Below are 22,407 nucleotides of genomic sequence, written 5' to 3'. Positions count from 1 at the left end.
TTTTATCGTTTCCATGTCGAGCAATATTTATTATACTTCTACAGAGTCGATTTGTCGTCCTAGTAGGACTTGTAACACTAAAATCTGAATTTGCTTAAAATTAAGTGTAGCTCGCTTCTTAATAAGCTTTTTCGAATTTGTTCGAGGAAATCTTATGTGTCGTTCAACTTCGATTTTGGACTTTATTGCCCTTTTCAAGTTTTTTGGGCACCGGCTTAAGGCCGATTTCCTTCGACGTGTTTTTCTTTGAAAAAATTAATTTCAAGTTTAACTTCGTCGATTTGGGGATGTTTCACCCTCAAAGTTGGATTTTGGCATGGCTTGTTCGAGATAAGCTGCCTTTCCTAAACTCCTGACTCCGAGTTTTTTTTTTTTTTTTTTTTTAGAATATCATCGCTTAGGTTGTGATTTAGTAAAATACTAACAATCTTAAGATGTTAACAATGAATTAAAGAAAATAATGAATAATACCTCGTTTATTGATTAAGTATTTTGGTCGTGAATGACCATACAACGAATGTGAATGCAGAACATAAGAATAAGTGAAACCCGAGCTACTTATTGGTAATACCTTCGCAAGTGTTCGGCGTTCCAAGCTTGCATTATGGCTTCCCCGTTGAGGTGTTCCAGGTGAAAAGATCCTGGTCAAGCTTTTCGGATATCCTAAAGAGACCCTCTCATTTGGGCCCAAGTGCCCCCAAGTTCGGGTTTTGAGTACCTAGACGACATTTTTGAGAATCAGATTGCCCACTTCAAAGTCTCTGTTTTTGACCTTGGTATTGAAATATCGCTTGGCTCGCTGTTGATATGAGGCGAGCCTCAACTGAGATTTGGCCTGATGTTCTTCGATCAAGTCTAACCTCAAGAGGAGAAGGTATTCGTTTGCTCCTTTGTCAAAGACTTCTCTTCGGAATAAACTGATTCCTACTTCAACTGAGACCATCACCTCACATCCATAAGATAAAGAAAATAAGGTTTCGCCCTCGAGCTCCTAGCAATCATTCTGTAGGACCATAAAGCTTTTGGCAGCTTGTTAGCCCATCTCCCTTTAAGGTAATTAAGCTTCTTCTTATGGTGTGCTTGATTACTTTGTTCACAGCCTCTACTTGCCTGTTGGCTTGAGGCCGATAGACGGCAACTAAACTCTTCTTGATAGTGAACCACTAATAGAAGGTCTTGAAATCGTCGTTGTCGAACTGCTTCCTATTGTCGGTTATTATTGTGTGGGGAATTCTAAACCGACAAATTATGTTTTTATAAATAAAATCCTTCAGCCTGCTCGACGTTATTGTTTCCAGTGGTTCAGCTTCTGCCCACTTAGTAAAATAATCCACGATAACTACCGCGAATTTAACGCCCCCTTTTCCCTGAAGCAATAGGTCGATTAAGTCAATGCCCCAGATCGCGAATGACCATGGGCTTGTCAAAGTGGTCAATTCTTGCGGTGAAGCTCGCAAAATATCTGCAAATCTCTGGCATCTGTCACATCTACGGATATAATATGTTGTGTCATTATAAACCGTTGGCTAGTAATATCCCTGACGGAGCACCTTGTAAGCTAGAGATCTGCCTCTTATGTGGTTCCCGCAAATTCCCTCGTGTATTTCTCTCAAAACATAATTTGCATCCTCGTGGTCAATACATCGCAACAACAGTACATTGAATCCATGCTTATACAGTTTATCGTTGATAAACGTGTACCAAGCTGCCTTCGTGCAGAGTGTTCTAGCTTCGATTATGTCTTTTGGCAGTGTGTCGTCCTTCAAGTAGGTGGTGATTGCATTCATCCAACTGTACCTTTAACTTGTGGTTAACACTGGATCTTGTGGAGCAGAGATGCTTGGTTTCAGGAGTAATTTAACTGGGATTGAATTGACCTTCTCATTGTTCATTATTGAGGCCAGGTGAGCTAATGCATCTGCCTACGAGTTTTTCTCCCTTGGGGTTTGGTGAATGGTAAAAGATCTAAATTGTTCGAGCTCGGTCTCTACTTGCTGGAGGTAGGATGTCTTCTTATCTTCCTTTGCTTGGTATTCCCCGGTAACTTGATGGAGCACGAGCTGTGAGTCAGTATAGATCTTGGTAGACTCTACCCCCATTTCCCTGACGAGTCAAATACCTGTGAGTAATGCCTCATATTCAGCTTCGTTATTGGAGGCGTTGAACCCGAACCTTACTGCGGCTCTGATTGGGTCTCCCTCTAGACTTTCAAGCAAAAGGACCACTTTTGCTCCCTTTTCATTCGAGGAGCCATCTATGTATAGTGTCTACAGCCATGAGTCATCATTCTTTTGTTTTCGTTGCTCGATCTTTCCTGAGGTATATGCCTCTGCCAAGCTTGGCTCAGCCTTTGGTTGATAGGAGAACTTAGATATAAAATCCACCATGGCCTGGCCTTTGATCGATGTCCTCAAGATATACTTGATATCGTGCTAACTCATCTTCATCGTCCACTAGATCAGTCTACTCAATGCCTTGGGCTTTTGTATTATCTTCTTCAAGGGGAAGCTTGTCAGCACGTAGATGGAGTGTGCCTGAAAATAAGGTTGTAACTTTTTGGCAGCAACAAAAAGGGCGTAGGCAAGCTTCTCCATCTCCAGGTACCTAGTCTCCACGTCAAGCAGTCTCTTGCTCACATAATACATTGGCTATTGTATTCCTTTCTCTTCATGTATTAATGTCATGCTAACAACAAATTTTGATACTAACAAGTACAGTAGTAGCGGCTCACCTTGGATGGGTTTTGATAGTAGAGGAGGCTGTCCAAGAGTTTTTTGACTTCATCCTTGAACGCTTAAAAGCGCTTTGCATCCATAGCCTTTCTTTTCTGCCTTGTGCGTTGAGCCTGTGGGTCGAGGTTCAACCTGTGGCACATCACCTCGGGGTTGATCCCAACCATATATGCATGCACCCATGCGAATACGTCGAGGTTCCTCTTAAGAAACCTGACCAGATTATCGGCCATTTCTCTGGTCAAGCTGTTGCAGATTTTTCGCACGCGAGTTGGATCTTCCTCGCTGACACTTATTTCTAGCAGCTCTTCGGTCGATCCTGCTGCAGGCTCTTCCTCATGGATGCGAGGATCTATAGTGTCCTCTAGCGGCTCGGGTTCGGCTTGGATTATGCGATGATCATTGTCTTTAGGTGCGATCATTTCTGTGCGGCATTTATAGCCTAATTATAGCATTCTCAAGATTCCTTGGTGCAGTTCCTGATCGTTGCGACTCCCCTGGAAGTTGAAAATCTCATCGCTTGGCAGCGCACCAATATGACTGCACTTAAATCATCCAAGACTGGCCTTCCAAGGATGACGTTGTACGTGGTTGGGCAGTCAACCACTAAGAATTCGGTCATCACTGTTATGACCTTTAGTCCTGTCCCCAAAGTTATGAGAAGGTTGATAGTACCTTTGGGAACCAGGTTATCCCCGATGAACCCAAAGAGTGGCGAGGGGCACGCTCACAGGTTCCTTTCGATGAATCTCATTCCTCAAAAGGCTCCTAAAAATATGATGTTTGTCGTGCTCCGGTTGTCGATCATAACCCTTAACACTCTTGCATTACCGATCTTGGCCGCGATTACTATCGCGTCATGATTATGATGTGGGGATGTTTCGCACTCATCAATTGTGAACCCACTACCTCGCTTTCCTGTTTGGGTCGTTTGGCGGCTTCCTCTCGCAGCTCATTATTCAAGGGACTGAGTCTGTCCTCGCTTCCTGAGCATACTGCTCGCGAGCCCATCTCGAGCTCCCTGCTATGTCGAGCCCTCCATAGATCATATTCACAAAGACTTTGTTGGGATTCGGTTAAGCCTAATGAGTTGGAACTTGAACCTCTCCTGGGGCTTGACTACTAGGGTTTTCGCGAGCCGGTTCTACCTTAACAAATTCTTTCACGTGGCCTCTTTTTATCAAGTCTTCAATGGCGTCTTTCAAGGCTTGACAATCATTCATGTTGTGCTTGACATCCTTGTGGTACCGGCAATATTTTTTGTCGATCTCTTCTACTTGGAGGCCCCCTCATCCTTTCTGGAGCGGGAAGTCTCTTCGCCTCTAGGGACATTTTGTAGATGTGGGCGATGTCTTGAGTAAGGCGGGTGTATTCTGCATACCGCAGTCAAGGTTGTCTATCACCGCAGTTATCTATCCTCTGTTTCTTTTGGGACCTGTTGTGATCTCTGTCGTTGCGATCTTGACCCCACGCTTATCTGATGGGCGATATTGTCTCCTGTCCGAGACCCCCCGCGTTGAGCTTGTAGCTAGTGCTACCAACAAGCTCTCTACTCATTGGTATTTCGCGGCCATTTGGTAGAATTTGGTCAGGCTCACATGTTCTTCACTCTTGAGCTCTTTCCACAACTCTATGTTAGGTCTGATCCCTACAATTAGTAAAGTTCAAATGGATTCTTCGAGGGTGTCAGCAACTTTTGTCTACTCATTCTAGAACCTCATTAAATAATATGTTGGTGATTCGTCTCGCTCTTGGTGATTATTGCTCAAGTAGCTAAGTGGCATCGCGAACTGCCTCTTCGCCTAAAATTGTTGTAAGTACAACGAGGAGAATTGTTGCTAGGAGTTAATGGAGTTCTCCTTGAGCCTTTTGTACCACCTCTTGGCATCTCCGACTAATGTGACTATGAAGCACCGGCATTTTGCTAAGTCATTGACCTGGTGTAGCTCCATTAGGTCATTGAAGTTGTCGAGGTGGTCTCTAGAGTACCCTCTCCCGTCGAACTTGCTTTCTAACACCCTGAACCCTTATGGAAGTGAGGCCTGATGAACTTCCTCCGTAAAAGGAGAACTTATTACTTCCTCCGCTAGGTGGTTCTGGTGAGCTCTTAGGTCGACAAGCATCCTCTGCATGATCTAAGCCTTCATTTTGGTTGCCCTAGCTGGCTCTGTTAAGCCTCATCTCGAGCAAATGAGTCCATAAGTCTATTGCTTGTGAAGCTCCTTTGGCGTACGCGTTGATGCGCGAGATCGAGTCATAATGGCTAGGTTGATATGTGCTATCATACTCGTCAGTACGTTGCTCACGGCGTCGGTCATAACCAGAACATCTGTCAATCCCAGATTGACGCACATGACTCACTTCGCGAGCCTGCGAAGATCGATCTTGCCTTGGGCATGGGTTAAAATCGGCACGCTGATGCTGGGGATATCGTCGAGCTTCTCGGTGGTGTCTATCACTTTCGTTTTCCCTCAGCGGCTGCTTCCCTGGCTGCCTCCTGGGGTTTGTTTGCCCGCGGGACTCACGCTCGTGCATGGAGTGTTGCCTGCGAGGTTGGAGGTGTTAATCACCCCTTGGCAGTAACGAAATAGACTGTCCCCTTGCAAAATTCATACCTGTTGGGGTTGTGTTGGCAAAATGTGGCCAGTCGAGGTTCTCGGCAACTGGTTATTGGTTCTTTAGCTCAGCCACGTTCTGTTGCACCACCTATGGAACCATTGTCCTGATCATCTCCATCAGCTAGCCGTTCTCAAGGGCTGACGTCCCTGCCCCTGGTTATTTGTGATGTGCTAAAATGGTGACACAGGCAGTCGACGTCAAGCGTTCTCCTGTTACACCTCCTGGTGGGTGGTTTCCACGTTCTCGTGATTTTCGGTTGTAGTTTTTGATCTAGTGTATACCATTTTGGAACTAGAACAGGTAAATCGTGGTGAATGTTTGCCGGAATCTTTGAAATTTTGGTAGAGGCCCTTTTTCTAGCGCCAAAATGTTGATATAGAATTCTGCACCAACCAGCATGACCTTGTTGGGATCAGAACCGATGTGTGCATGATTAGTGAAAATCAGCGTCGAGTATGAATGAAATGAACTAAGAACAAAAAGATTTTTAAAGTGGTTCGGCCAAGTTAACAGTCTACGTCCACTGTGTTTTTTTTATTTGCTGTGAGAGCTTACAATGCGATTTTTTATCTGAAATTCGTAACCCCCTCCTCATTGTCTGAGAGGGTTTATATACAAGATTGGTACAAAGGAAAACACGAAATGTAGGGGATTACAACTGATTCGAATCATAATTCCGATATCCTCGCGACTGGGCATTGTGATTGCGTAGTGATTACTGTTGATCCAGTCATTCCCACAATATCTAGGATCTGCAGCAATCTGATGATTGATTTAATGATTCCTTGAATTGTTCGCAAGCTATAGCTCGATGAGTTTATGCTAGGTCGATCAATCATAGTTGCCGAGCTCATTCTAGGTCGAGTTATATCCTCGAGTTGGCCTGAGCTTAGCGGAAAAATCACACACAACATATATAATATTTATTTTGGTTTTTGGTATTTTAATTTTTTTTTTAAAAATGAGTTAAAAATTGTGAAAATTGGATGAAGTGTTCTCTTTTTTTTTTTTTTTTTTTTTTTTTAAAAGAAGTATTTTCTCACCCAGGGATTAGGTAAGCAACTTGTTGAACTTCGAGAAATAAATTAATATATTTAAAGGTCCATGAAGGAGAGTGGGCTGAAATATGGCCCAATTCACTATACATTACAATAAAATCCCAAATTTCACTTCCCTCAAAGCTGACAGCTGAAGCTGAATGCTACGAAAACATTACAAAATAACGCAACATGATACTGTGGTCGTATCCGCCAACGCCCAAACAATTAGCCACGACTGCAGTATTCTTCATCACCGGCGTTTCACTCTTCGGCGCCGGAGCCTACCTCTCACTCGTCAACGTAGCTTCACAACAAGCTCGCGCCAAAGCTCGTAAAGATTTCCTCAAAGATCGCCTCAGAAAGCTTCTCGACGACTAGCTTGTTTTATGTTGTAAGATTTTATGTAAAATAATTGAAGCTAACAGTATGTCATTTCAAATTGCTGATTTTGCTATGCAGGATAGTATTTTTTGGCCAAATTTTAGCAGAAACTTCGGGTTTTATTACTTTTGGTTGGTGTAATTATATCAATAACTTGAATTTTTTATATTGGTGAAATTTATGTTGAAAGCTTAAGGCTTATCATTGTCTCGTATTATAATCAATAAAGTTTTAGTTTAATTGTTTGTATTTATTTTCTTATGTTGTATTTAGTTTAGAAAAAAAATTTACAACAATTGGTCAAGGTTTTCATTTGTTATTTTCTAAAAAAAAATGGTCAGGGGATGTGGGAAGTTAGTTGAGGAACTATGGAAGTTTATACTTGCTTGTGGTTTGTGGAAGATGGTTTGTGTTTCATTCAAGAATGCTTTGCTAATAACTGAGTCTTGTTAGTGACATTGGAAAGTGTAGATAAACTAATTGATTTAGAGAAAGAAGTTGGGATTGGTTTGGAGATGGACTAATTTGTTTATGAAGGCATCATAGATAAAGATATCCTCGCATATGAATGAGATTAATTCAGGGTAAAGAACTAGTAAAGATGAATGTTGAGGCAGGATGAATTAGATTGTTGAATTCACTCGAGTGTGCTTTCTTTGGATTCTATGGTAAAATAGGAAACCTAAAATTCCATCCCTGTATTAATTTTGATATATACTGGGAACATATGATAGATCTCTCAAACAGAAACATGAGAACTTTATTTTTCATGTTCTACTGATTAGTTTGTGACTAGATTGGATTGTGGAGTTGATGCTTTTATGTCCTGCTTGATATTAAGTAATTTACCTTGTTTTTGGATTTGTATGGTAAAACCCCGAGCGTGAGAAACAGAAATGTGACTTTTTCTTTGTAGCATAGTCTTGGTTGTGGAAGCAGCTTTCGTACAATTATTTTCACAGCTATTTTGAGTGAGATGTACTCTTCAGATGCATAGGGTCTTGGTGTCCTTTAGGTGCTTTAACTAGGAGAAAGGAAAAACACCGTTGACCGTGTTGTTGCCGCAAGTAAATTTCTGGTTGACGGTCCTAGAATCTTTGTAATAAGTTATGAATTTTCTGAAGCTGCAATCTTCAAATTTTTAAACTCCATAGTCCTTTTAAGTGCACTCTTTATAGCTTCGGAGGAACCAGAAAGATAGTGCTTTCCTTCCTCTTAATTACCTTACGCGTGATGGAATTAGTAGTTGTGTAGCAGAACAGTTCATATTTTTGCTCTTAATCATGTGTAAAATTTTAGAACATATTTCATATATACATCTGTCATGCTACTTCTCCCATTTCATTTTGCCTTCTACGTAATAGATGAAGACAGAGAAGTTAATTTATTTAGATTCAGAACTTTTCCCTTTCTGTTGATAAGATATAGAACTTCTCTGTTTTATATTGGATTCCATCAAATTGACATGGTTTACATTTTTTCTGGTCAGTGTTTTAATCAAGCTAGTTTAAATCACTTCCTGTTTAATCAACTCCACCGTGTTATCATTGGTTCTATTAAAATCATGTGCACTACCGCCATTGCATGGGAGCCAGAATTGCTTCATCTTGGACCCAAATATAAAGTAAGTTGAGCTAGGAGGTTTGGCAGTTTCAGGGGCATTGCCGCTGCTTCCATATGCAAAAGCATCGCCATTCGATTCGTACAGAAGTCAGTGTTAATTTCAAATCAAAATTTGATCTTACAGAATTTATGTATGAAATTTTTACTACCAGTCTGATTAATATATTGAAAATATCTGTAAACAAAGTAAGGGTTTAGCAGTTATGACATTGAACCAGTACCATTCTATATCTCACCAATTATTTACCCATTGACATTCAGATTTTAGCTTCTCATGTATTATGTGACTTTTTTTTTTTTTTTTTAAATAATTCAAGTAATATTTTTCATAGACATGTTATTTATTTTGATCGGTTCAAACAGCCATACCCTTTTATTATTTAACAAATAATAATTTCTAAGATTGTTATTTGAGATAGAGTGGTTCACCTTCCAAATCAGATTTTGGTATATGAATTTCACAAAACTAGGCCAAATGGTTTAAATATAAAACCTTTAATAGGTAAAAGCCATTTGTAAATTATATTTATATAAACTACAACTGATAGTCTGATGATAAAAGAGTAAAATAGGATTTCATAAATTCCTAAGTTTGAATCATTTTAGACACTAATAATGGTAGTCATTAGAGTTCTTATCTGACCAACAGTTTCAAAGTTCTGAAAGATTAGTTAAGTTACACGCAAGTTGGATCGGATACACGGGTGATAAAAAAAAAAAATTATATTTATATGATTATCCTCAGACATCTAAGCCATGAACACGATTTGAATTCATCACAAGAAATGATATTTGGAATCTTCCATGGCAGGATTATCATATTCATAGGAGCCCTATAATCTACATGATTCAAAAAAAGTTGCTTGATATAGGGAAACCAACCAAAACATCACATTTTTTATATTTTTTTATGTAACAAGTACGATATTATGTTAGCTTATAAAGCCTAAATGTGTTAAGTAGACGTGTTTCATAGGAAAAATATTTGAGTAAAGTCCAAAAACAAATTGATAATGGTCCAAGAATGAACAATATCTATTTGCCTGAACTTAACTGTTACAATATGTATATTATGTAAGGCTTACTAACAAAAACAAACCATGGAAAAGAAAATCAAGCAGGCAAAATATTAAGGACTTCCAGCATAATTACAGCTCTGTTATACTAGAAGTTTTTGTACAGGAGATGTTTCATCTGATTGTCACAGCTTTCAACAGGCTTCCTATAAACACAAACATTAAAACATTTCTACAGATGATGCAGCGATTGCTGCAACTTCAACTGCTCTAAGGAATGACAACAAACCATTAATCAACAAAGACACAACTCTTCAGAGTCTAAATCTTTCCTCTATAAAGCCATTGACAAGCCTTCCCTTGCCTTTGAAAAATTGCCATGAATTTAGCAGGTACGGTTGCAAGAAGACTGGCTCTGGAGGATTGTGGACAAGGTGCACTGTCCACGCAAAATCATGTCTCACCATCTGGATTTCCTTGCATTCTGGCCCTCGCCTCTGGACTCTCCTAGCCTCGACTTCAAAACGCTCCCAGGCACCATAGGAGGTCGGTCTTGAGCCACATTGCCTTGATCTCGTGTAAGGCGTGTTGGACTAGCATATAGTCTGGAAGGTCCCATCCGAGAACCGGACAAAAACTGGTCCCTAAGACCTTTCGCTGATTTAAACCCATGTAATTCATCTCCATAACCTTTTACTTGGGCTTGCCTCTCCGGTTCAGCCAGTCTTTCCCACTGTAAGTCATCTCCTGAATTTTGGAGCCTTTCAGCTTGGATTCCCCAATCAACTCCATCTGATATGCTCCGCTGCAATGAAGTGCTTCTTCTAGGTGCTTTGCCAGAGGTAGACTTCCTTCCTTTGATTTCTTCTTCATCAAATGGAGGCAGTCTTGTATCACGAGTAGCTCCAGGAGCATAAGCCCACTTATAACTCTTATTATTATTGTCCATATTTAATTCAATGGAATGAAGATCACTTTCAGCCGATTCTTCTTCACACTCTACTCCATCTTCTACTTCTCCATCATCCTCATTTTCTTCATTCTGGTGAGAACCAAAACGGGTTCTGCTTAAATAGGCTGCAATATCCTCATTGATTGGTTGATTTACAGAAAGACGCCCTTTTTCTTTTACCTTTTTGGTTCCCATAAAAGCTTCAAGTTGACTCCTCAATTTATCAACAGCGGCATTTTTTTCTTCAAGCTGATATTTAGCCTCTGAGTGTTTCATTTGAGCTATCTCTTCACGCAACACATTAGCTAACTGCATCATTTCCCTTTCCTTCTCAACCTCTTCACGAACTACAGCAGATTCTCTCTTAAGTTCTTCCACTTCAGCTTGATCATCAATGTCTCTGGCTAACTCGTCACATACTTGTTCAATAACCACTCTTGCTCTCTTCTCATTCTCAAGTTCTTTCACTGCCTTAAGAAATGATGCTTTAGTCTCAGCCAGCTCTTTGCCAAGCTTCTTGTTCAAGCTTTCAGACCGTCTCCTCAACTTCCTTTCTACCTCAAGTTCCCCTGCAATGGACTCAATAGCAGCCTCAACCACTTCCTGCTCCTTGTTTTTCCATGCCGCCTTTTCTTCAGCAAAACACTTCATTAGATAGTTTATCTCATTCTGGTCCGAGCGCTGTTCTTGGATAACCTGATTGACTTGCAAGCGTGCTCTCTCTAGCTCAGCATGTAAGGCTGAGACAAGGGACATGCTTGAAGAAGGCCGATCTTCTTGACCCCACATGCGGTTAATAATTTTGAGTAGCTCTTTAGATGTCGTCAACGCATTGCTAACATCCTTCAAACGATTCTTAACTCCAATAGTTGATCCACTAGGAGTCTGGGCTCGAGATCTTGTCTCAATCTGCTTCATTAAATAAAGAGATTAGAACACTTCTCCATACATATATTTCCAAATAAAAGGCAGACAATATAACTTCAAAATTTTAAGCTTAATTCTTGAAAGAAATAGACACAGTCAAAAACTTAAGTTGGTTTACCTCCATTAAACTGGCATTGCTAACAGAATCCAACGCTCTCCCATTGTGTTCCATAAACCTAAGCATCTGAGAAATGGACGACCCTCTTCTGTGGCGACTACCTGTTCCAGATCGATCCATCCTCTACAAAAACACAATTAATTTAACAAAATCAACAATGTCACTCCAACACCCATTTGACAGCAAAACAAAACAATAACAAACATAATTCTGTTGCATTCCATCGTACTGTGACTAGCCCCTGCAATTCCAACCATTTGACTGACTTTATCTTAATAAAAACCAAGATTTATTTCACATAAATCATCAACTTAAATAACCACACAAATCATACCCAATTTATTCTTACTGTAACAAAAACAACCACATATTTAGATCCGAAAGATTATTGGTAATCAATCAAATCTCCAGTAGAAAACAAGACTTTAATATGCCACAGAATTGACAACCCAATCACAAATATCACACATAAAAAAACAATGAAATTATTTTATTTGTTGTCAACATCAAGGATTAGAGATTTTAAAAGTTGAAAAACAGTTTGTCATGTTACAAAAACCAAACCAAACCAACCCATCAAATCCTCAGTAAAATTGACAATCCAAATCACAATGAAATTAAAGTACTTTCTCATCAACATCATCAAGAACTAAAAAAAATAAATAAATAATCACCAAACCAAACCAAAATTTGAAAGCAAACACACCTCAGAAACCGGACTATGAGAAGGATCCGACAAATGCGGAGGCAAAGAACCCGATTGCAAAGACCTCGCCGCAGCCCGTTCTCTCGCTCTCGCCTCTCTTCTCAATCTCTTCTCATCAAACTCACCACCGCCATTCTCTTTAACTTTCGGAGACGGCATCTCGTTCATTTCCCACAAAGTCGCCGCCAATTTCCTCGCCGAAACCGGCTGCTGCAACTGCTGTTTACCTTTTCCGCCGCCGCCACCACTTTCACTGTGCAAGTCCATGGCGCGTAATGCGGACGCGGAGGATGGCGTCCGCATAAGTCTCCATGCGGGCACCGGCGTACTGGATCCTCCCCTTTTCCCAATCAGAATCGCGCGCTTAAACCGATAATTCTGAACGATTGATGATGAAGTCGAGGACGGCGAAGACGAACAGCCACGTTTTCGGATTTTCCCAGGAAGAAAATTATTGCTGTTTTGTCTTAACATTATTAAAACTTAGATCTGAAACGCAAGGAGAACACGAAGAATAAAGAGAGTAGTGAAATTAATGTGGGGAAATGGAAAAAGCATGAGTTTTTTTTGTACAGAGGAGCGTGGAGGTTGAAGAAGGGTGAAGGGGGACAAGAATAAATGAGGAAATTGAGGTGAATCCAGAAGGGTTTGATGGCTTCCACTAGTTACAGACTGTACACACTTCGATTGTTTTGTGTAAAGAAAAGAGTAAAGAGAGAAGGAGGACAGGAGTAGTAGGAGGAATCAGAGATGGTGGAGATCAGGTGAGATTAACACGTGGCTTTTTGTTATTTGTTGAGATGTTCAAAGCGTGGGAATTTATTATATCTTGATATTTGGTGTTCATCATGGCCCCCTTCGAATTATTGTCGGAGAACCTTTTTTTTTTTTTTTTTTTTTTTTTTTTTTTTTTTTTTTTTTTTTTTTTTTTCTTTTTTTAATTTATTTCCAAATGATTAATAGGGAAAATATGAAATCATGAAAAATCTTACTGTATTTTGGAACTCGAAATATGCATCTCACACTGGTTTATTACAAAAGTAATTTGGATTCTTTGTCATTTGAAAAATAACTCTTTACTTTTACTGTCCAGAGCAGTAAGAAAATAGTCCAATTTAACCTTCTATGCAGCTATTTTCCGACACACAAACGGCAAAACAGTTCAAATTAACCTAGGTTGACTAACAACCAGCCAAGCCCCCACCGTGTTCGTGGCAAGGCGTGCTTCAGCGCCTGCAAGCTCTTGGTATTAATCTACGAGCTCCCTACGGATCAAAGAGTTTGATACTTGTGTCACAAAGCTTGAAAATAAAATTTAATTCCATTATTATGATGTAATTGAAAAGACACAAAACATACTCTCCAATGAAGTTTTTATGCTGTTAATAACAGTATAAATCACATGTTCTAAACTTGTAATATGATAAGCACATTGAAATTGAAAGGTGGACAAACTTTCATTCTAGTGACGACTTACGCATTTAATAGTAATTTTATAAAAAAATGGTGTATATTCAAACTTGTTGACTCTTTTTAACTTCATATTTATTTGTTTATTGTATGTTATATTAGTTTAAATATAAAGTTTGAAAAGTGCAAAGTATATTTAATTGTCTTAATTTGTTTATACCTTAAATATTCTCGTATAGTATAGAAATACAAAGATTGGTAGAATTTACATCGCAAAAATATATATAAAATCATTAACTTGAAACAATGTTGGAAATAAAACTGTATGACTTTAACATTCTTTTAAGTTTGATGTAAAAACACTACCAATTAGCAACAGGGAAGGCTTCTAGTTTTAGTATTCCTAGAGAGTTGAACTTCAAGTCATGATATATTATACCCTTTAGGTAACTTCAAAATTTTTTTGCAGCCTGGCTGATGTATCTCGGTTGGATATCTTGCAAAAACTGACTGAACTTGTTCACAGCAAACCATTCACTTCAGGTTTGATAATTGTCACAAATTATAATGCATCAATTGTGTTACTATACAATGTTATTAAAGGGTTTTCTCTTATCCTTGATGTATGTGTGTCGACCATGTGACGAGATCGCGCAGTGAAATATATACATTCGAGATTAATAATATAAGAATAAAATCAAACCATATAAAGAGACACAATATTTACGTGGTTCGGCATAATCCGCTTATATCCATGAATAAGAGAAATCCACTATAAGTTTATGAATATAATATATAATAGTACAAAACACCATAAATCAGGTACATAATTAACAAAGCGGAAACATCGTAGTTTCTAACCACGCTCAACCCAATACCTAGAGCAAAAATAATCATATTTTCTAAGACATTCTACCCATGGTGTTTAATATATCTTACATCAAATACTCTATGTCTTCACATTCTCTTATAACATTGAATTGATTCTCACTCCTATATTTATTGATAGGATATGAGATACTATATTTCTAATAAGATTCATATTTCAATTCCTAATAAGACTCCCATAATTTTATTCTTATTTATAATTATATTATTTATTAAATAGTTTTCTTATAAATATACAATTTTATATGAGAACAAATAGGAAAGCGAGCCACAATATACTAACACATGAAATTCTTTTTCTTTACTCAATTCTATTAAGTAAATAACTATTGTCAATTCTAAAAAATAAACATGGTCGTTGTTCCCATTTGGGTTGAAAACTAAATCAAAAAGTTGTGGGGTTTCTTCGTTTTAAAGCTCAAACCAGTCAAACCTACTACTAATGTCCTTGGGTAGTTCAATATTAATTAATCATAAATCCTCCAACCAAAATTGAATTCATTTTTGCTTAATTATTAACATGATATAAAGGGTATTAAAAATGTTGAATGAACTTAAAGGCGATTTGGTTCAACTACCTTGAGCTAGCTCTTGTCGAAGTTAATTAAAACATTATTGTTGGGCTATTAGTGGTCCAAATTTGTATTAATTAATGCTTAATTTGTATGGTTCAACATTTACCTACTTCTAATAAACAATTGTAGGGCTATTTGATTAATTAATATTAATTATTTTAATTGTATTATTGCAAAAAGGACCATCTCATTATTATAATGAGTCATGAAGTTTGATTGAAGTTGTATTATATAATAATGATATATGACATATTAGGGGTATTCGGTTCCGGATACTCTGCATTTTTTGAAAAAACCGGAACTGGAACCAATGGTTTCAGTTCCTAGGTACCTAGAACCAGAACCTGTAACAACGGTTCCAATTCTGGGTATCCTATAAAATTCATTACCCCCCAAAAGTTTTTAAAATGGCAAAAAAACCCTTAAAAACTTACAAATACCCCCCACCTGGCACTTGTTAACAAAAATAAAATTACAAATTATAAATTCAAAATTCAAAATTACAAACTCCATTGCTTTGTAAAGGTAGATTCTCAAAAGTCAAACCAACTTACTTTAAATATTATAAAATATAAATATAAATGTATTCACATTACTTTTTCTACAAAAGTTTTTATTAACCCCTTACTCTTTAATTTTATTTTTATATTAGTCTCGGTTCCTGGTTTCGGTTCCAAAAATTTGGAACTGAAACCTACCCGTTGATAGCCGGTTCCGGGTAGGAACCAGAACCAAACCCCGGAGTACCCGCCAGTTTCGGTTCCGGTTCCGATTCCGGTTCTGGTTCCAATCGGTTCTTTTGAACACCCCTACGACATATTATATTATGTTTAGTAGAACATTGCATCCTATTACTTTTTATATTATGTTATGTTTGATTTATAAATTACATTGCATAAAATTATATTTGTTCTTTATGTATGGGCCAAAAATCGCCTTGGGCTTTATCAGGCCCAAGGATGTATTTTCTACTATAAGGCCCAAGATGGCGGCTCGATTTCGATTGGGCCAGCGTCGGTACTCATGGCATGGGCCAAAGCGTGCGGCCCAAATACAACCTCTCTCCAAAATGGGTGTCACCGATAGCCCAACTAAGGCTAGGCCTTCCATATCAAGGTAATCAAGACTCTTCCTATTTGGGTTATATCCTAATTTGCCCAAGATTTCATATCTTAGGTGAATTAGGACTTTTGGTACTGAGGCAAGTGAAACAGGATCTTTCCTATTCACTAAACCTTTTCTCTTGAAAATTCAAAGTCCTACTAAAATACGAAGATCCTATAACTACAATATAAATAAGGGTCACTCCTCTGTTTAGGCATTCAATCTCACTACTACCTACTTACACCCAAGATCTTACTCCTAACAGCTATATCCCCACGCCGTGGTTCTAGTCTCCGACTAAGTTTTCGGTAAACCCTTCCTTCTATTAACCCTCACTAAATTAGCCTCATTCAGTCTTACTGACTTGAGCGTCTAAATGCCTACGACAAACACCACCTTAGGTGTTTCCTGTCTACTTCACGCTTGTTTCTTTGTGTGTGTAGGTGCAACAGATTACTAGTGGTCTCAACCTCACGGGATCAGACCTTACTTCCACAACCGTAGATTTTATCGTCTACACTTTAGCAATTCATTTCAATAAAGACTAATATATATTTATCAATTATTATTTAACTAATAATTTAAAAAAATTCAAAACTTGAATTGGTTGACGATCAATGTTGGTCAATGGAAGTCAATGTTGATCAACGATATTGTTTGATCTTGGGTCAACACTAATCAACAACATTGACCACAGTTGATCGGTTGAGGATTGATGATTGGTTTGCATATTTGAATTTATAAATATTAATGAAATTTCAGAGAGAGAGAATTATTTAAAAAAGAAAAAGGAGAGTACAAGATGATAGGGAGCAAAAGCCCTTCAAATACAAGCCAGAATAAAGCAAAAGTAAGAAAACAAGCAAAGTAGGAGAAATGAAAACCAAGAAATCATGCTTGAGTAAAGAAGCAATTTGAGGAGAGCCAATTTGTCCGTAGCAGCGTTACCTTCTTTAAAATTGTGCATAAATTTCAAATAAATGTGGTTCCTATGATTAGCATAGTTAATGTGAAAGAAAATAGAAAAAAAATATTGAAGACTTAGAGAGATGAAAAGAACTACTTTTATTCATTAGCTGAATATAGTCTTAAATAGGAATTGTAAACAATGTGCATATCAGAAAAATAGGACCACTAAGTCCATGAATAACAAACTCTTCTACCGCTGAAATTCTCCTAAATAATAGGTAATCAACTAAACTACTTCCTATAGAATAGGATATTAGCTATTTATTAAAAACAAACTTTAACACCCTCCCTTAAACTGGATGTCTTCAGACATCAGTTTAGAAAACAAATATCTACTCCAGCACTTGTGCATCACACGCTTCCTTCATTGAATAGACTCCAAACAAATTCTGAAGCTTCATAAAGACTATTGGCTTAAGAGGCTTTGTCATAATATCTGCAATTTGGTCTTCACTTCTGCAGTAAACCACATCAATTACCTCATCTTTGCAGAGATCAAGTAGAAAATGATATCATACATCTATATGCTTGTTTCTACCATGAAAGACAAGATTTTTTAAGAGTTTGATTGCAGACATGTTATCACAATAAACTGTTGTTGGACCTTTCTAATCATAACTCAATTCTTCAAGTAATCTTCTTAGCCAAATTGCTTGACAGGTACAAGATGTTGCAGCAACGAATTTAGCTTCAGTTGTGGACAAAGTCATGATTGATTGTTTTTTAGATGATCGTGAAATAGCTCCAGAGCCCATCATGAACACATAACCAGATGTGTTTTTTTCTATCATCTACATCACTAGTATAGTCACTATCAGTAAAGCCATATAAATTCAAAAACACACATGACCTTGTTTTCTTTCTACACAGCACGCCAAAATCAATTGTCCCCTTCAAATATAGAAAAATTCTCTTTGCTGTAGAGAGATGAAGCTTCATTAGGCATTCTATATATCTACTTATGAGACTTACTGCATGCATGATGTCTGGCCTGGTTGTAGTTAGATACATCAAACTCCCTCCAATATGCTTATAGAAAGTAGCATTCACTTTCTTTCCTTTAGAATTCTTCTAGAGCTTCACACCAGGATCTGAAGGGTTGTTGACTAAGTTGCAATCTTTCATCTAAAATCTATCCAGAATTTCTTGAACATTTTCTTCTGTGTGATAATTATGCCACTAGGTGATTGAACTACTTCAATGCCCAAAAAATAGCGCATTAATCCCAGGTCTGTCATGTCAAATTATGTCATCATTGATCTCTTAAAATCAGAAATCATGTCCTAATCAGATCCTCCACATACAAGCACACTAGAAGTATCTTCCCTCCATTTCCAGTTTTTATGAAAAAAGTATGCTCATAAGGACATTTTTGAAAGCCTTCCCTTAGAGAATAAGACTTTATGCAATTATACCAAGCTCTAGGTGCTTGTTTCAATCCATATAACGCCTTTTTCAATTTGTACGCTTTGTTCTCATCTCCTTTTTCACATAACCTGGAGTTGTTCAACATACATATGCTCATGTAAGTCACCACGTAGAAATGCTAACTCCACGTCCAGTTGAAAAATAGGCCATGACTTTCATGCCACAACAGAAAGAACCAGCCGAATGGTGTCATGCCTTACAACCGGAGCAAACACTTCTTTGTAATCAACTTCGAATTCTTGCTTATAGTCTTTTGCCACTAGACGTGCTTTGTGTTTCTCCACTGCACCCTTCTCATTTAATTTGGTCTTGTAGACCCATTTGACACCAATTACTTTTTGCCCCTTTGGAAGATTCGTTAACCCCCAAGTTCTTTCAATTGCATTAATCTCTTCCTCCGTCACCTTTTGCCACTTTACTTCTTTGATAGCATCGTGAAATGCTATAGGATCACTTTCTGCAAATAGAGCAAAAAGAGCAATTGTATCTTTATCAAATAATTCATCTCCACTTACATAGTCCATCATCCAAGTTGGTCTTCTCCTTGGATGTAGCTCTCTTGGACTTGACAAGCTTGATGGCTAGACTTCCCTTGATGAAATTTCATATTTAATTTCAGGAGGAACTGCTGAGATTTCAGATGTAACTTCAAGAGGAACTACTGATATTTGTAAATGTCCATATTCTAAGCTTTCTTCTTCTTTATCAAAACTTACAGAAATATGATTGGGTTGCTGCTTCAAATTGTTATTAGTCCAATTCCATAGCTTTTTTTCATAAAAAATAACAGCACGACTAATAACAATTTCTTAGTAATGGGATTAAATAACTTGTAAGTTTTGGAAGATTCACTTACACTAAGAAAGACACACCTTTCACACTTGTCATCAAGCTTCTTTCTTTTCTAATATGGAATATGGGCGTAGGCGAGACACCCAAAAATTCTAAAATGATCTACAACAGGTTTGTGACCACTCCAAGCTTTAGCAGGTGTCATATTTTGGATAGCAAATGTAGGACTTCTATTCAAAATATGAATACTCCAATTAACTGTTTCAGGTCAAAAAGTCTTTGGATTTCTATCATCAGCTAGCATGCTTCGAACCATATTTAAAATGGTACGATTCTTCCTTTCGAACTCACCATTCTGCTGCGGCGTATAAGATGATGTAAGCTGCTTCCGAATACCATACAAGACACAAAAGTTAACAAATTCTTCTGAATTGTATTCACCACCTCGATCACTTCGAAGAATCTTACACTATGTTTGGCTTACTATTTTTATCCAAATTCTTGATCCTATTCTCCAAATAATGTTTGGCACATTATTCCAAGAATATTACCCTATTTTTTTAATTACTTTTAGACCCCATAAGGTTATTAATTTCATCAAATACACCCTAAAAAAAGTTTAAAAATTATCAAAAACACCCCCGCAACCCATACTCGCCAGATTCCGGCAACCACCGTCGGTGGTAGCCGAAATCTATACAACGGCCAACCTGCCGACCATAAATGGCCGGAAGTTCCCCGATCTGGCCTTTTCCGGCCAGATCCACCGCGGATTTGGCCGGAAAAGGCCAGATCTGGCCGTGAACGATGGCCAAAGAAATGGCCATCGTTGACCGAAAACGACGGCCATATCTTTGGCCATCGTTTTGGCCTTTTTCGGCCGTCGACGGCCATGGCAGGCCGTAGATCTGGCCTTTTCCGGCCAGATCTGTGGTGGATCTGGCTAGAAAAGGCCATAACGACTCGTTACGACACAGATCCGACCGGTCTATGTCGTAACACGATTTTCCGGCCAGATTCTGGCGGTGGTGGCCAGAATCTGGCACTGCAGGTGGTGGGGGTATTTTTGTCAATTTACATGTTGGGGGTATTTATGAAATTAGCAAGGGGTTTTTCTATAAATTTTTAAATTTTACCTCGTAATACTCCCATATTCAATTATCCAATACTATCCCCAAAATCCTACCCAAAATAATAAACCAAACGCATACTTAGTTGTTGACCATGTTTCATTCTCAACAAGGATTTTAAATGTTTTAAATGTTGCTAGAGCTCCCGACTTTTCCTATAAAAAATACACCCATGTTTGTCTACTAAAGTCATCAATAAAATAAGTAAAATGTCTTTTTTTTTCCATTAGATACCGGATTGATCGTTCCGCAAATATCAGAATGGATCAACTCCAGTGGTTTACCAACTCTCCATGCCTTTTCTTTTGGAAAAGACTCCCAGTGTTGCTTGCCAATAGCACATTCTTCGCAAATTTTGTCAGGGCAATTGATCTGAGGAAGTCCAACAACCATCTTTTTATCATAAAGTGTCTTTAAACCTATGAAATTCAGATGACCATAACGAGCATGCCATAGCCACGTTGAATCATCCTCCCTTGCAGAGAAACAAGTTTGAATATCACTCTGGATGTGTAAAGGAAGCATCATGTTTGATGTCATGAAGGCCTTTGCAATTAGACCTTTTTGTTGATCTTGAATTTAACAGGCTCCTTCTTCAATAATGATGGAATAACCCTTCTCATGAAGTTGGCCCGGACTAAGAAGATTGCTTTTCAACTTTGGAATATGAATTTTGATGTTCCCTTTTCCCATAACAGAAACGTTGGAGTTATCTCCAAACCTCACAATAGTTTTGTATGATTCATCTAAGTAGGGGAACATTGTCTTGTCTCCACACATGTGATTGCTACAGCTAGTGTTTAGGTACCACAAATTCTTATTTGGCTCCTCCATGTTTTGACACACTATTAAAAGACTGGCTTCTTCCTCATCTTCCCCTATTTTCTCTATAAAATTTGCCTTTTATGTCTTTGGTTTGACATGTTAGTGTAACATTCAGATCGATAATGCCCATACTTATCACAACAAAAGCATTTAATTTTCTACTTATCAAACTTTGGTACCTGATTAAAGGAACCTCGACCTCTGCCCTGAAAGTCATAATGATTATCTCCTCAACCTTGTCCTCATCCTCAGCCTCGGCCTCTGCCCCTTCCTTGACCTTAAGGGGTGGTAGCTTGTAAAGCTTGCTCTTCATATGTGGTATCTTGATTTTTTATTTTTTGCTCATGAATCAGCAAGGAAATATGCAATTCATCAATTGAAAGCTCATCAATATCGTAGGACTCCTCAATTGAACAAACGATGTAATTGAACTTCACCGTCATTGATAAAGAATTTTTTCTACCAGTGTGACATCTTCTATCTTTTCACCATGCAGCCTCATTTTACTAGCTATCGCCATTGTCCTAGAGAAATAGTCATCTACATATTCTCCTAGCTTCATTTGAAGAGTCTCAAAATCTTTGCGGAGTACTTGAAGATGTTATCGTTTCACCTTTGTTGTGCCTTGATACTTTTTCTTCATGAAATTCCAAATCTGCTTGGATGTATCTTTTTGAAGAATAGTCTCCAAAATTGAGCGATCAATTGTTGAAAACAAGTAGTTCTTTGCTTTAAGATCCTTCAACTTTTGGTTTTCAAATGCCTTTCTTTGTGCATCTATCGATGATTCTCTTGCTGCAGGTTCAGTAATACCATCTTGTATAAGATTCCAGTATTCTTTATATCTCAAAAAAAATTCCATCAGCATGCTACAATGGTCATAATGACCATCAAAGCGAGCTATTGCGGGTTACACAATACTTTCAGACGCCATATGTGATTATTGCTGCATTTATGAGGAAAGAAGAGTTTCGGCTCTCTAACTACTGTCTTTCACACCTCACGTGTTTCACTCAAATGGCTTTGATACCAATTGTGAAAGAAAAATAGAGGAAATATTGAAGACTTGGAGAGATGAAAAGAACTAGTTTTATTCATTAGCTTAATATAGTCTTAAGTAGGAATTGTAAACACCGTACATATCAGAAAAATAAGACCACTAAGTCCCTGAA

General features: G+C 38.1%; 2 protein-coding genes across 2 annotated transcripts; one reads left to right on the top strand and one right to left on the bottom strand.

The window, feature by feature from the left end:
- The first annotated feature begins 6,545 nt into the window (after positions 1-6,545).
- LOC116124659 lies at positions 6,546-8,664 on the top strand. Its single transcript, XM_031410380.1, has 2 exons — positions 6,546-6,782; positions 8,262-8,664. The coding sequence occupies exon 1, from the start codon at positions 6,581-6,583 to the stop codon at positions 6,767-6,769; it is 189 nt and encodes a 62-aa protein (XP_031266240.1). The 5' UTR covers positions 6,546-6,580; the 3' UTR covers positions 6,770-6,782; positions 8,262-8,664.
- A 755-nt stretch (positions 8,665-9,419) lies between these two features.
- LOC116124656 (uncharacterized protein At5g41620) lies at positions 9,420-12,873 on the bottom strand. The gene is made up of 3 exons (XM_031410377.1): positions 12,115-12,873; positions 11,409-11,531; positions 9,420-11,272 (listed from the first exon to the last, which is right to left on the bottom strand). The coding sequence occupies exons 1-3, from the start codon at positions 12,586-12,588 to the stop codon at positions 9,872-9,874; spliced, it is 1,998 nt and encodes a 665-aa protein (XP_031266237.1). The 5' UTR covers positions 12,589-12,873; the 3' UTR covers positions 9,420-9,871.
- Positions 12,874-22,407: the final 9,534 nt, after the last annotated feature.

Source organism: Pistacia vera, unplaced genomic scaffold (assembly GCF_008641045.1).
Source record: "Pistacia vera cultivar Batoury unplaced genomic scaffold, PisVer_v2 Contig154, whole genome shotgun sequence".
In the NCBI taxonomy this organism is placed as follows: Eukaryota; Viridiplantae; Streptophyta; class Magnoliopsida; order Sapindales; family Anacardiaceae; genus Pistacia; species Pistacia vera.
The sequence above is the reverse complement of the archived record's forward strand: the minus strand, read 5'-3'. Positions and strand labels throughout refer to the sequence as shown.